The sequence below is a fragment of the Cebus imitator genome, unplaced genomic scaffold, assembly GCF_001604975.1.
Source record: "Cebus imitator isolate Cc_AM_T3 unplaced genomic scaffold, Cebus_imitator-1.0 Scaffold24, whole genome shotgun sequence".
Taxonomy (NCBI): domain Eukaryota; kingdom Metazoa; phylum Chordata; class Mammalia; order Primates; family Cebidae; genus Cebus; species Cebus imitator.
In genome coordinates this window covers 7,102,022-7,118,007 of record NW_016107339.1, presented here as the reverse complement: position 1 = coordinate 7,118,007, position 15,986 = coordinate 7,102,022, and the positions used below count along the sequence as shown (strand labels likewise).

The following is a 15,986-nucleotide window of genomic DNA, read 5'->3' as shown; positions in this document are numbered from 1 at the left end:
GTTTGCAATGTAGGACCATAACACTGTTTAGTATCATTTATGAACCGGACCATTACAGAGCATTTACTGAAGTGATGTACAAGGGCTTTGATAAGAATGCAAATATTTTACCCTAAACTAAAAATAAAAGACTGATACTATTCTTTTCCAATAGTAGCATAGGAGAGCATAGGAGAGAAGCTCCTGTGCCTCAACTTAGTCAAGGGAGCCTGATTCTCAAACTCTTATAGTCCTACTTTCTCACATTTTCTAAACCATCTCATTTTGCCGCTACAGTCTCAGGCTACTGTCAACTCCCTCATTCCATCCCATCCCTACAGACCCTGTTACTCACCAACTAACCAGCCACCCAGAATCCAAAGACTGCAAATGCAGGGCTCCATCTGCCTGTTAACTTGAGCCTGACGCCAAAATGTTCATGATTAAAGCAATGAACAGCTGTGACACTCTTAGCAAACCGCCCTACCTTCAGGCAAAGATTTCCCTTAAGTACGTGCAGCTGAATCTGTCACCTTCCTCCAGTTCACCACTTGCATGCTGGTCTCAAATCATTCTACTCAAATAAACTACACCACAGAATTTTGCCCTTGCCTATAGGCATGATGGTCATCTTCTCATAGGATTAGGCAAAGTTTTTAAATAAATATCTCTTAATCTATTATAAATGATACAATATATGTGTGAAGAGCAAAGGTTATTTCTTTAGTGTATTCTATCATTTCAGGTCTCTTAAAAACTTTGACTTCTCTTTTAATCCGAAGATTTCTTGGCTCCTGCAACATTTTTATGCGGGAAGGAAAACACATCCCAAATAAACCACAACTTTTCTTCACTAACACATTTATTCAATTTTTGAGGATGTATTAATAATATTTTTTCCAGGACCAAAGGGAAGAGGGGGAAATCACAAGGATTCTAAACAGCTCGTTACATAGTTTGATAAACCTGAAAGAGTGTATACCAACCAAACGAACAGTCAAAAGATTTACATTAGATGGTGAACGCAATATATGTTAACATTTGATTAATGGTAATATTTTTATTTCTTGACTATGTCAGATAAATGGTATTTATGAAACAACATGTAATAATCTGAGACACAGCACACTGATGGATATTTTGAAACATACATTTGGTCTTCAACACTGTTTTCCTGGCATATTAACTCCTAAAATCCCTGGAATCTACAAAGTGATGTCTTTTTGTATGCCAAGATTGATGGCTGGCTGGCAGCCCTTAGGCAGCTTCAGCATAGAGACTGGTTAACAGAAGAAAGGCCAAAGCATGATGAAAGGGTTTGGCCCTGACCTCCAACTTCCAGGGCAGAGAGGGGACTGAAGGTTAAGTTCATAGCCACTGGCCAATGATTTAACCAATCATGCCTAAGTAATAAGGTCTCCGTAAGAAGTCCAATAAGAACATTGGTTGGGAGGGCTTCCAGACAGCTGAAGGTATGAAGGCTGACATGAAGGTGAATAGGAACTCATCCAGGAGCCAGGAGGGCAGCATACTCCAACTCCATGGGGAGAAAAGCTCCTGTGCTCAGGACCCTTCCAGACCTTACCCTATATATCTCTTCATCTGGCTGTTTACTTGTAGCCTTTAAGATGTCCTTTGTAATATACTGGTAAACAGTAATATCCTGAGTTCTGTGAGGCACTCTAGTAAATCAGTCAAATCCCAATGTGGGGTCTGTGGGAACCCTAATTTGAAGCAAGTCAGACGTTCCAAGAGTCCTGGATTTGAGAATGGCAGGAAGGTGGATGTAGTTTTTGGGACTAAGTCCTCAACCTGTAGTTTCTGAGTCTACCTCCAGGCAGTGTCAGAATTGAATCAGTGGACACTGATTCAACCGCTTGATGATTTGAAGAACTGACTGTTTGCCTGGTGTGTGAAGAGAAACCCCCAAACATTTGGTTACAGAAGTCTTCTGTGTTGATTGTTGTTTAATGAGAAAAATTTTAAAAGCCTTCAGAGTTTGTGTGTTTTTTTCCCAAACAAAATCCCTATCCTCAAAGCAGACTCATTTATTCATGTCCCTCCTATTGGCTTCTCTTCCTACAAATCTAAGTTTTGAGAAAAGAAGGAAATAAAGGCCTCACTAACCAACGAAGATATGGAACCAATAACAAGTAAACAAGCTGCTTTAAGTAGGCCAATGAAGTATATAAATTACCTACCACTGGATCCAAGAGGGCAAAGGGAGGGAAAATGAGTCACATCTATGGGTGAAGAAGACAAAAGCTAATAAAAATCTGCTTCATTTGTTTATGGTCCAGCAGCTGAGAAACACCATTCTAGTACTACCACCACCCATCTGATAACTGAATATCTCTCTGAAATAGCAAATAGATTTATTTTCAGTTCCACTAAAGATGGAGCTCTCCTTATGTACTGATGCTTCCCATCATTTCTCTAGACAGCTCTGGCTGAAGATAAAGCCTTTTATCAAGCAAAACATGGTTTCCCTCTAACTTTAACATAGCGCCATTTCTACTACCCAAAATCACACAGAATAAGCTTAATACAGAATGTTAAGGCTCTGAAAACAGTTCAACACTGCTGTCATGACCCCTAGCCTCTCCAGGAAAAATAATTCTAACACTTTTTTCTTTTCTTTTTTTGAGAGGCAGTTTTGCTTTTGTTGCCAGGCTGGAGTACAATGGTACAATCTTGGCTCACTGCAACCTCCACTGCCCAGGTTCAAGTGATTCTCCAGGCACCAGCCACCACGCCTGGCTAATTTTTTATATTTTTAGTAGAGACAGGGTTTCACCATGTTGGCCAGGCTGGTCTCCAACTGCTGACATCAAATGATCCACCCGCTTCGGCCTCCCAAAGTGCTGGGATTACAGGCATGAGCCACTGCGCGCGGCCAACTCTTTTCTAATGCACTTCATGATCATGGGTAAGAATTCCCAATTTTCCTTATTTACAAGTTTTCTAAATCCTCTAAGTTTATAAAATTCACACATTCTAGCAATGAAATAAGCAACACACTGAACTATCAGGACTGAATACTAGTCCTGATTTTGCCTTTAAACTTCACATCCTTGGGAAAGTCCTATTTCTCTCTCTGGGATGCAGAATCATAGGCTTTCCAGTTTCAGTAGCCTGGAAGTCCATAATAAGAACAATAATTTGCAATATTGCTTTCATTTTGTTAAAAAAATTTAAAATAAATATCTAACCAATTAATACTTTAATGGTATTGACAAAGGTATTTTACTTAAATTGTCTCCCAAAATAGTTAAGAGTCCTTAGAATATAATAGTGGATAGTAGGGGGGAGACAAATACATAATACAAGTCGTTATGTAGTATGTAGTTAGGTATGTACATATGTATGTACACAGTAGAAATAACTAACTACAAGCACCATCTAAATGACCTCATAGTTTACTCTTACCCAATATAAGCCTAAGTTTAAGCATACACTTAAATATACATTTAAGCTTAAGAAGTCATTTTTCTAGATCTACACTATGCAATACAGTAGGTACAAGTCACATATTAGTACCTAAATTAAAATTAAAAATCAGTTACTTAGTTGCACTAGTCACCTTTCAAGTACTCAACAGCCACATATGGCTAGTGGCCACTGTACTGGACAAGGCAGATAAAGAACACTTCATCGTAACATAAAGTCCTACTGGGACAGTGCTGTTCTAGAGTGGTTCATCTAAATATGTTTTGCAAATGGAAACAGAAAAGCAAGACATCAAAACACTTGAGCTCTGATGTCAGAAACGAGGTTGAAATCCTAGTTCTGCCATTTACTTCCTATGTGACCTTCAGCAAGTTATTCCTTAACCCATCTAAGCCTGTCTTCCCATCTATAAAATGCTGTATGAAACTACTATCCACCTCAATGCAAAAGCACAGAATGACACAATAGGCCGGGCGTGGTGGCTGATGCCTGTAATCCTAGCGCTTCGGGAGTCAGAGGTGGGTGGATCACAAGGTAAGGAGTTCAAGACCAGTCTGGCCAAAATGGTGAAACCTCGTCTCTACTAAAAATACAAAAATGAATTGGGCACAATGACAGGCACCTGTAGTCCCAGCTACTTGGGTGGCTGAGGCAAGAGAATCGCTTGAGCCTGGGAAGCGGAGGTTGTAGTGAGCCAAGGTCGTGCCACTGCACTTCAGCCTAGACGATAGACTCAGACTTTGTTTCAAAAAAAAAAAAAAAAAGAATGACACAACAGACTTTGGGGACTCAGGGGAAAAGGGTGGGAAGCGCATGAGGATAAAGAACTTCAAAGTGGGTTCAGGGTATACTGTTCAGGAAGTGGGTACACCAAAATCTCACAAATCACCACTAAAGAATTTACTTACGTAACCAAATAACCGCCTGTTCCCCCAAAACCTATGCAAATAAAAAGATAATAACACTACTATCTACCTCAAAGATAATCATAAAGATTACATGAGATAATGCTGGTAAAGCATTTAGCACACTGCCTCAAATACTGAAAACATTCAATAGCTGTTAGCTCCCTATTATAATTAATTGTATTTACTAATTCATAGATATCTTGAAATGAATGCTACCCGAAATGCAGGGATTAAAGAAAGAGCTCTTGCCAGAGTGGGTGAAACAAGTAAAAGAGTTGTAATCTGAAGCATCAGGAGAAGTGACAGTAGTGGGATGCTGAAAGGGGGATACTGGATTCAAGGTAGGGGAAATGTCAGATACTGAATCAGAAATCTTGGCTTTGGTGTAGGAGTGCTGCCTCTCCTTTTGGTCATTTCAAATTATTACTAGGCCTCATCTTCCAAATAGGTGAAAGTGTGTGGAGAGGGTCTACCTGCTGTGTATTGAAGTAGGAAATGAATTTTAGCTTACAGCTTTGTCTGATTCTATTAAACATTTTAGAAGAAAGTGCTGCTTCTACACAAATATAGATTGAGATATACCTTTAAAGGGATCTCATTAGGTCCCTAAAGTATGCAGACATTCTGTTTGACAGCTCTAAATAAACATTTATTTAGAAACATAGCCCAAAAAGCAAACCGACAACACAAATGCAAAAATCAAATTTTACACTGTTTTAAAATGTACTGAAAAAGTTTATCTGTTTGCAATAAAGCTTAGTTAAATAAATTTTAAATCAATGCGTATAATAATCACAGTAAAGAAAAGATTTGGACACATGAAAGAATATAGTTTCAGGATATCTTAAAAGATAAAGGGGGTACGGGAATTAAAATATTACATGATGGAGAGTAATATGACACTTCTTATCTCTAAAGTGCTTAGGTAGTAAATCTGAAATAATAACCATTATAAAGCTAGGCAAACTAAATAATGAAATGTTCTGTTGCTATAATAAAATATACTCCCAGTGTGATCATTTAATATATATTTTTCAGACACATTATTTTACTGTTCTTAAAGCAGCAAAGAATTAAAACAACAACAACATTAAAAGACCACAAATAATGGGCACTAACTTCACTTTATTATTCAACATTTTCTTTTATTGGCAAATAAATATTTTTAAAACTCTGATTAAAGGCAGACTTAAAACAATAACATTTTGAAAGTACAGGTACATGACAGCAAACAATTATACATGAAGTTCCCCATTTGAAATAACAAGCAGTCATCATTTTAAAATTCTATGTTGGTTGTACCCCAAGTGAAAAGTCAGCCTCAAGGTAAAGGCAAAGAGAAAACATACTCTTGGCAGTAATGAAGGAGCTCATCTTAAAAATTATAAAAGAAAGTACAGAAATGAGAATATAAACAAGCTTGAAACTTTTGAAACTTTGAACTGCCAATGGAACATACGGCAAGACCATGCCCTCTCACTGTCTCTCACACAGTACACATAACTCAACTCTGTAGCCATCCTACTTGCAGGTGGTACTCCATTCTTGTTCACTGTTCTAGTCACTTCATACATGCATCTCCAATGTTATTTAAAGGTTTTTGGCTTCCAAGAGTCCATGCAAAGCCACTCAACAATAGGAACTGAGTCAAGAACTCACAGGACTGAATAAAATATATCCCTCAATTACCAGTTTTAGATAAAGGAAGAAGATATGGATACAAATAATTCAGTACCCTAAAAAAAAAAAAAACATAGGTACTCAATGTATATTTAAATTTTATCATCTTAATGACTCCTCTTAAAAAAATGCTGGAGTTTTGCTAACCAATACACATTCATGTAAACTTTCAGTTATTCATATTGTAAGTTTACCAATAATATGCCTCACTCTAAAAAGACTCTGAACTGGCTTACAAAAACTTATGTAGTGTGAAAGTACAAAATGAAGATATGGATACAAAAGAGGGAAAAGGTTAGAAAAATACAACAAAGGGCTGAGGTTTCTACACAAAAATGTAATTAATTACTAATACTGAGGAGCAAATAAGGCTATGAGTTTCCAGGTAGCCAAACTAGATAAAGAGGGACATATTATCAATTTTAAGATCTGCAGAGGTCATAGAGACAAATCCGTTTCTGCCAATAGTATCACCATTTTAGTCTACAAATACACTTTTTAAAGAATGACTCTTTTAAGTCATTCTTCACATCACTGTCTCTCAAAACCACACCATTAACAAGGTAGGTCAGATCCAAAATGTCTCCTGTTTCCCCTGTCTTTTTTTGTCTTCCTAGTATCACATCGCCAGGTCTTAAATCACCTTGAACCTGCATTCATGCAACACTTTTCTTAGTGGATTCCCAAACTCTTTATGTCTTTCTCCACTCCATATTACAAATTAATTTCTAAGACATGATTTTTTAAAATCAAAACTTCAATTTCATTCTCTTTTACTCAGTATTTAAACCTCAAACTATAGCGACTATTAATTTTAACATCCTTCCTAGACAGAGAGCCATAACAAATCTCACCTCCCACATGGGAAGGAGGCCAACCCTCACTGTCACAAAAATGAGTATATTAAATTCTCCCCTTTTATGTTTCTGCTCCCATTCATTCTCTTACCTAAAGCCATCCCTATTTCCTTTTACCTTTCCAAATCCTATTCATTCTTCAAAGCCAAGTTCACATCCTTCCTTAAAGTTGTTTTCCCAGCCGGGTGCAGTGGCTCACACCTAATAATTCCAACACTTTGGGAGGCTGAGGCAACCTTGAACAAGTTGCTTAGGAGTTTTAGAGAGTAGCTAAAAAGACTAAATGACATCACATACAGAAATCCTTCAAAAGTTAAAAAATGCTGTACAAATATTACAATAACCAGAGAAGAAAAATAATTACTGATAATAATTAGATTTTGCATTGGCTGTTCTTTGTAGAGATCACACATATAGACATTGTTCCCAATTTCTGTCTCAATACCTTCCTATTCTATCATATAACTTCAAAAATTAACCCCACACACACTTTCCCTACATACCATTTTAGTTACTATGATCTGGAAAATACATTTTTCAGCCAGGTACAGTGGCTCACACCTGTAATCACACCACTTTAGGAGGCCAAGGCCGGCAGATCACTTGGGGTCAGGAGTTCAAGACCAGTCTAGCCAACATGGTGAAACCTGTCTCTACTAAAAATACAAAAATTAGCCAGGCATGGTGGCATGCACCTGTAGTCCCAACTACCCAGGAGGCTGAGGCAGGAGAATAGCTTAAGCCTGGGAGGCGGAGGTGCAGTGGACCAGGATGGTGTCATTGCACTCCAGTCTGGGGAACAGAGCAAGACACTGTCTCAACAACAACAAAAACAAAAAACCCTTTCCTCTATAAAATGGCTCCTATGATTAGTAAGATGACACAGTAGTTAGGTTTATGTCCAGTCACAGCCTCTTCCTATTTCCACTGGGAATGCCTTACCTAATGAGTTCATGAGAAAAGTAAACCAGTTGGAAGAATTCTACTTTCTGAATCAAAACTCAGTAAAGCTGTAGTAATCAAGACAGTATGTTGCTGGCATAAGGACATACAGACCAACTGAACCAAACTGAGAGTTCAGCAATAAATCTTCATATTTATGATCCACTAATTTCCAACAAGGGTATCAAGATAATTCAATGTGAAAACTAGTCTTTTCAATGAATGGTGCTGGGACACTGGGTTTACACACAAGTCAAAAGGAATGAAGTTGGGCCCCAATATCATATCACATACAAAAATTAACTGAAAAGGGATCAGAACCCAAAATGTAAAAGCTAAAACTGTAACATTCTTAAGAAAAAATATAGACTTATCTTTGTGGCCTCGGATTAGGCAATGGTTTATTAGATATGACACCATATGCACAAGCAACAAAAGAAAAAACAGATATTCAAACTTCGTAAAAAGCAAAATTTTCTATGTTTTAAAGGTCACCATCAAGAAAGTAAAAAAAAAAAAAAAATCCACAGAATGGAGGAAGATATTTGCAAATTATGTAACTGATGTACAGGACTTATATCCAAACAATAAAAAGACAAGTCATTAAAAAATGGAACAGGATTTGAACTAAAGTTTCTCCAAAGAAGATATACAAATGGATAATGAGCACATAAAAAGATGCTCATCCATCATCCATCAGTATAACGCAAATCAATACCACAACAAAATGCCACTTTATATCTACTAAGACGGCTATCATTAAAAAAAAAAAAAAAAAAAAAAAAATGCCGGGTGTGGTGGCTCACGCCTGTAATCCAAGCACTTTGGAGGCCAAGGCAGGTGGATCACCTGAGGTTGGGAGTTCAAGACCAGCCTGACCAACATGGTGAAACCCCGTCTTTAAAATAAATAAATAAATAAAATAAATAAATAAAAAGAGGAAAACAACAAGTGCTGTCAAGGCAGTGGAGAAATTGGGCCCTCATATACTGCCGGCAGGAGAAACTGGACCCTAATACACTGCTGGCAGGAAACAGAGTCTTACTATATAACCCAGCAATTCCACTCCTAGGTATATAACCTATGAGAAATGAAAACAAGTATCTACCCAAAAACCTGTACATAAATGTTCATAACAGCATTATTAACAGTAGCAAAAAAGTAGAAACAAAACAAATATCCATCCACTGATGAGTAGAAAAATAAAACATGGTATATCCATAAAAATTATTTGGTAACAACTAGGAATAAAGGCCAGAGCAATTAGGCAAGAGAAAGAAATAAAGGGCATCCAAATTGTAAAGGAAAACATCAAATTAGCCTTGTTCCTAGATTACATGATGCTAAAACCTGAAGACTCTATCAAAAAAAAAAAAAAAACTGTTAGAACTGTCAACAAATTCAGCAAAATTATAGAATGCAAAATCAACACACAAAAATCAGTACCATTTATATATGCCAGTAGCAAATAACCTGAAAAAAAAAATCAAGGAAGCAATCCTATTTACAATAGCTACAAAAATTATAAAACACCTAGGAATCAATCTAACCAAAGAAGTGAAAGAGTCATACAAAGAAAACTATAAAACTCTGATGAAATAAACAGGACACCAAAAAAAAAGGAAAGGTATTCCATATTCACAGATTGGAAGAACTATAATAATATTGTTAAAATGACAACACTAAAAGCAATTTACAGATTCAATACAATCCCTATCAAAATACCAATAACATTCTTCACAGAAATAGTTAAAAAAAAAATTCTAAAATGTATATGGAAGCACAAGACTATGAATAGCCAAAGCAATCCTGAGCAAAAGGAATGAAGCTAGAGGCATCCCATTACCTGACTTCAAAATTTATTACAAAGCTATAGTAATCAAAACAGCATGGTACTGGCATAAAAACAAACACACAGATCAATGAAACATATGAGAGAACCCAGGTATAAATCTGTGCATTTACAGCCACCTCCTCTTTGACAAAAGCATTAGAGCATGCAATGGGAAAAGAAGAGTCTTTTCAATAAATGGTGCTGGGAAAACTGGATAACTATATATACATAATGAAACTAGACCCCTTTCTCTCACCATACGCAAAAAAAAAAAACAAACCAAAATGGACTGACGACTTGAATCTAAGACCTGAAACACTATAGCACAATGGTCTGGGCAAAGATCTCTTGTGTAAGACCTCAAAAGCACAGGCAATCAAAGCAAAAATAGATAACTGGGATTACATCAACCTAAAAGCTTCTGCACAGTAAAGGAAACAATCAATGAAGTGAAGAGTCAACATACTAAATGAAAGAAAATATTTGCAAACTATCCATCTAACAAGGGATTAACAACCAGAATATACACAGAATATACAAAGAGCCCAAACAATTTGACAGCAAAGATATATATAAAATCCAATTTAAGCAAAGGAGCCAGGCACAGCAGCTCATGCCTGTTAATACCAGCACTTTGGGAGGCCAAGGCAGGTGTTATCACTTAAGGTCAGGAGTTTGAGACAAGCCTGGACAACATGGTGAAATCCCATCTCTACTAAAAATACAAAAATTAGCTGAGAGTGGTGGTGTGCACCTATAATCCCAGTTATTCAGGAGGCTGAGGCAGGACAATTGCTTGAACCCAGGAGGCAGAGGTTGCAGTGAGCCAAGATCATGCCACTGCACTCCAGCCTGAGTGACACAGCAAGATTCTATCTGGGGGAGGGGAAAAAAAAAAAAAAATATATATATATATATTTATATGTACACACACACACACACACACACACACACACACACACGTTAGCCGAGCATGGTGGCACGTGCTTATCGTTCCAGCTACTCAGGGGTCTGAACCAGGAGAATCACTTGAACCCAGAAGGCAGAGGTTGCAGTGAGCTGAGATAAAATCATCAGCTCTCATGAGACTTATTCATTACCACGAGAACAGTATGGGGGATACTGCCCCCATGATTCAATTATCTCCCACCAGTCCCTCCCACACACATGGGAATTATGGGAGCTACAATTTAAGATGAGATTTGAGTGGGAGCACTGCCAAACCATATCAGTATATATCCAAAAGAAAGGAGATTAACATATGAAAGAGATCTGCACCCCCATGTTTACCCAAGTACCATTCATAATAGCCCAAATATGGAATCAACCTAAGTGCCCATTAACAGATGAATGAACAAAGAAAATGTGGTATATACTCACAATGGAATATTTAATTCAACCATAAGAAAAATGAAATCCTGTCATGTGCAGCAACATGGATGGAACCACAGGGGAAGGTTAAGTGAAATAAGCCAAGCAGAGAATGACAAATGTCACATATTCTCACTATTACATGAGAACTAAAAATGTAGATCTCAAAGACAGAGAGTAGGCTGGTAGTTACCAGAGGCCAGGAAGAGAAGCGGGGAGGATAAAGGGGAAAAAAGTAGTATAAATGTATATTCACCAAACTTTACACTAAAAATGGTAAAAAAAAAAAAAAAAAAAAAAAAAAAAAAAAAAAAAAAAAAAAAAAAAAAAAAAAAAAAAAAAAAAAAGAATCATGTATGTATATTTTACCTAAATTAAAAATCTATTTTTCAAAAAAGTACTAATGTATGCAGCAACATGGATGAAACTTGAAAATACTACATTTTGTAAAAAATAAAATAATTTTAAAAGCTAGACACAAAAAGCACGTATTATATGATTTCATTTATACAAAATGTCCAGATACGGCAAATCTACAGAAACTGAAAGCAGATTAATTGCTGCCTAGGGCTGGTGGTGAAAGAGTTGGGGGAAAATGGGGAAGCAGTGACTGCTAAAAGGCATGGATTATTTTTTGGGGGTGATCAAAATACTGCAAAATAAACTGTGATGATTACAAAACTCTGTGAGTATACCAAAAACCTAAAAGTATAAGTGAATTTTACACTTTATGTCTCAATAAAGCTGTTAACAAATAAAAGACAAAAATAAAAAGCAGCACCAGTGTTCCATGAGCAGATCCTTGAAACACATAGAAATAAAAGTGTAAACTGCTAGTATAACTACATCTTCTTCTACTTGTTCATATCAAAATCCAAATAAATCATTTTACCTTAGTCTTTTCTTACAAAAAGTAATAGGGATTATCTGTCATTCCCCTGACCATAAACATAATACAAACTTTAGCAGCAGCATATCATAATAGCATTTGAACGAGTTAGCTTCTCTACAATGCAGAGGAACAAGTTGTCCTTTGGATGACAACAATTTTAATTTTATTTTTAATCTGGAGATTTTCTGGCCCACTAGCTGCCAGTTCTCCACTAGCACCAAGGAAGTATAAATGAACACACTGACATGCACAGATTTAAGACCTTGCTTTTAACAATTTATGAAGAGCTGTGAAAGTCACAATCTGTAGTCATTTATAAGGAGCAGTGATACTACCTGTTAGAGGTCTGTAAGAATTTGACCCACTCTATCCATCTAAGCTGGTGTGCAAGGCACTGAGGTAGCAAGCAATTCTAACCAACAGCCTAGCACCTCTAACTCAGCAGTAGTATGAAAACATGTATGGATCTATGGATCTGTGAAGGCCTCAGGATAGAGCCCTTGCAAATGTCATGGGTTAGTTATGTTATCCAACATGAGAGTTAAGGCCAAGAAAAATACATTTCCACTATTTACAAGAAATACTCTAAGCATATACCAAACTTCACTCAAATGATGTGTAATTTTCTATGCCTATGGCCCTACAGACTCTATGATTCTATGAGCAGAAATTTTTTCTTAGCTATAAAGTTTTGTTTTTAAATATTTACTCATTAAACTGTAAGTAATGTTTTTAAAAAGGACGACAAATTTAATCCAGCTTCAAAAATAAAACTATCTTACTGAATTTTTACTTCAAAGACAACAATAAAGTGAGAAAAAAACTGAAATATGTAGGGGCAAATATTTCCTATAAGAAATAATTTAATCTACTAAATCATTTGTTGAGTATTCTTTAAAATAATATTTGTTTATTCAAAACCTGGAAAAAATTCAGCCAATACTATATCAGAATAACTTCCTCTAAAAATACCTTGCATAAAACTTTACACTAAATGCTGTGATTCGGGGTGACTTTGTATTCTCAACTTGTTTAAATAACAGATTTGCACAACATTTAAACACATACAGTTCTTTCACTATGATTCCAAAAGAAGTTTAACTAGCTGTCACATAAGAGATGCACCAAAATTCAGTTTCCATCTAACCTGACATACACACAGTATTGGGTTGTACCAGTCTGTCAAGGTTCCTGGAAATAGTATAAACCACACTCTAAATGGAATATGACACACACCAACCCCTACTCAGACAACAAATAGAAAAAAATGTTCTCAACTCTCTGACTGACTAAACAGGTAAATCCACAGATGTTCCTTCACATATAATCTTTACATGTGATAGCAGACTAACAACCTCCTAGGGAACCAAAAGGCAGGGTTTTGAAAGGCATGTGTGATTGGAGAGATAATCCACAAAGGGAGTAGTAGTAAGGGGATGCTTTCTACTGACATGAGGTATGACTTAACTGATTACGTAAAGGACTATGACTTCTATTTGGCAGATAACTTTAATTTGCTCTATTTTGATAAATTAATCCATTATAGTCATTAGGCCAGTGTAGGCAGTGCAGAACTTGTAAAAATCACCACAAAAGCACCGTTAACTTTGACCAAAAATAAGCCAAACTAACACTATGACCTACCTCTTTCTGAAGATGGTAACCACATTTTCGTTGAAATATAGATGGGCAGATTAACTACAAACCCCAACTAAATATTTTACAGGAAACAATCCAAAGACCACAGTGATGCACTTAAACAGCACACCAAACATTCATATAAAGTAACACAAGCACACACAGAAAATGTAAAACTAGTTAATCAACACTTATCAATCAGCCACAGCACAGAGGATGTTTTGCTTGCCAAAGGGAGTGACACACGAAGGTAAATAACCTTTCTCTCTGCCTGACCCAGTCCAAGCAACTGTTTCGGAATCAATAAAAGAGCCAAAACCACTGTACTGCAGACCTAGCTTCTAATGCAAACTTACCAGCTATCCAATCCTCAGACCACAAGTGAGGATTTCCTTGCAAATTCCCAAGCCAGAAAATTAACTAAAGTAGGTCTCTTTCCTGAAACTGAAGATCTCATGTGTGACTTCTACATTTACAAATGAAAACCTGTAATATACATTTTTCTCTATTTATGAAGAGCTTACATATGAACCATTAACTAAGGCTGAAAGACAAAGTAAACTTCCAAATTTCAGCTGACACTATAAATGTTTCTGTTACTTTAAATAGAACTATGGTTCCATTATTTTAGTTTAAATAATAACCTTTATATAATTCCTTTTTTCAGTCATCTAATAGCAAAATTTCAGTCTATATCACTTGATACTGTATTCAAATTTCATTTATCAAAAATGATCCTTAAACAAACTCATTAAAACAAAGTTGTTTATTCTGCCAATGATTGAGGTTGTCAAAATGTAAGCAAAAAAGTGTATAAATTAAGTTCACCTATGTATCAATTCAATTGTTCATAAAAAAGGTTACAAAAATAGTATATGTAATATATTAATGTTTTTTTTTTTAAGATTCAGACCATTAAAACAAATACTATCCTAAGAAACAAAGGATGTTAGGTTTAATTCAAACTGGAGCTTTTCCGCAAATCAATCCATTATAAGCATTGACCACCGAAAGCTAAACAATGATCTGCCATCTGAAACAGCTTTGATGTAATATAGTCCTAAGTGTGACAAAAAGTCTTACGTTAAACAGTGTAGCTAACAAAGAAATATTTGTTCTATTGAAACATTCTTTGAATATAATAGTTTATACACTGTACATGACTCATTTAAAGAACCATATTAGACTCACCACAAAGTAAGTCCTATTAGAATTTTTCCTACACAAAATAGTTGTCAAATAGCCAACTATCAATTAGCCATACGCAAAATTTTCACTTTAATTCTCACCATTGTTATCTTTGTTTTCACATAAAAATAACGTAAGTAAAGTCAGAAATTATACCAAGCAATAAATTCTACCTCCATTCAATGTTGGAAAGATTTTTATTTAATCTTCCCTCTCACCTTCAATGCATAAGATTATCATTTTAAACCAGAAAAACTCCAAGTTGGCCTGGTTCCAATGCTGACCTCATATCAAAACAGAAATAAATGTCTTAAAAACAGCCAAACAGCCATCTTCTAACTACTCCCCCAGACCCAAAGCAGCAGCATAAGGTAGGAGGTTATTTTTCTCCTTCTTGACTATGTACCTGTATAACATTAACCATTTCCCACTAAGCACTTTTCTTTCTTAAAAGTAAACACTGACCAGAAAATTCCGGGTCATGGTCACAAAGGGAGAAAGTGTTTTACATTTAACATCATTGCCTCAAATCACCCATTCTCACCCAGTCACAACCAATGACCATGAAGAAACACTGTTTAGTGTGTCTGTGCTTTTAAAAATCAAATTCCAGCAAGATAACAATTAAATAATTACAACATAGCAAATATTTTAGCCACGCTATTTTCTATCATTTAAAAAAACCATAAGGCCCTAACACCTCTTCCACTAAAAGGTAATTATATTTGTTACCCTATAATTTCATTGTCTTATTGTTACTGCATTACACTACTTTTGGCAACTCCATTCTACCACTACAAACATACTTACTGAACATTCCATTTCTGCACAGAGATGACAAAAACCACTATCTTCCACAGTCACTTAAGTTCAAACCACAATGATGTTTTTACTAATTAATCAGACTACAACAACAATTGCATATAACCAACAGCTCAAATGTACCTTCTGCAAAAGATACAAGTAAATAAAAAACCATAAGTACTTACCTACAGTTGGGAGGAGGGTCCAAAGTAATTTCTGCAAGTTCCTTCTGAATTCTTTAAAATAAAGACAAAGAACATTATGTTAAAAATACATTCACTGTTAACAATTTATTTCATTAAAACGTTATGTTTCAACAGTATTTCCCTTTGGTAAGCTATTAGTTTGAAATACTAATACTGTATGAAGCATCACATCCAACAATGAAGTAGCAATTTCTGCCAAGGTTTTAACAATGCATCTAATAGTGCACGCAACCTTTG

General features: G+C 35.9%; 1 protein-coding gene across 3 annotated transcripts in view; it reads right to left on the bottom strand.

Moving 5' to 3' along the window:
• LOC108299945 (ubiquitin-conjugating enzyme E2 E2) overlaps window positions 1-15,986 on the bottom strand; it is a 370,422-nt gene that overhangs the window by 339,609 nt on the left and 14,827 nt on the right. For all 3 annotated transcript variants that reach the window (XM_017522545.1, XM_017522546.2, XM_037736231.1), the window contains exon 3: window positions 15,729-15,779. In XM_017522545.1, the coding sequence (XP_017378034.1) occupies window positions 15,729-15,779 (51 nt within the window). The remainder of the gene's footprint in view (window positions 1-15,728; window positions 15,780-15,986) is intronic.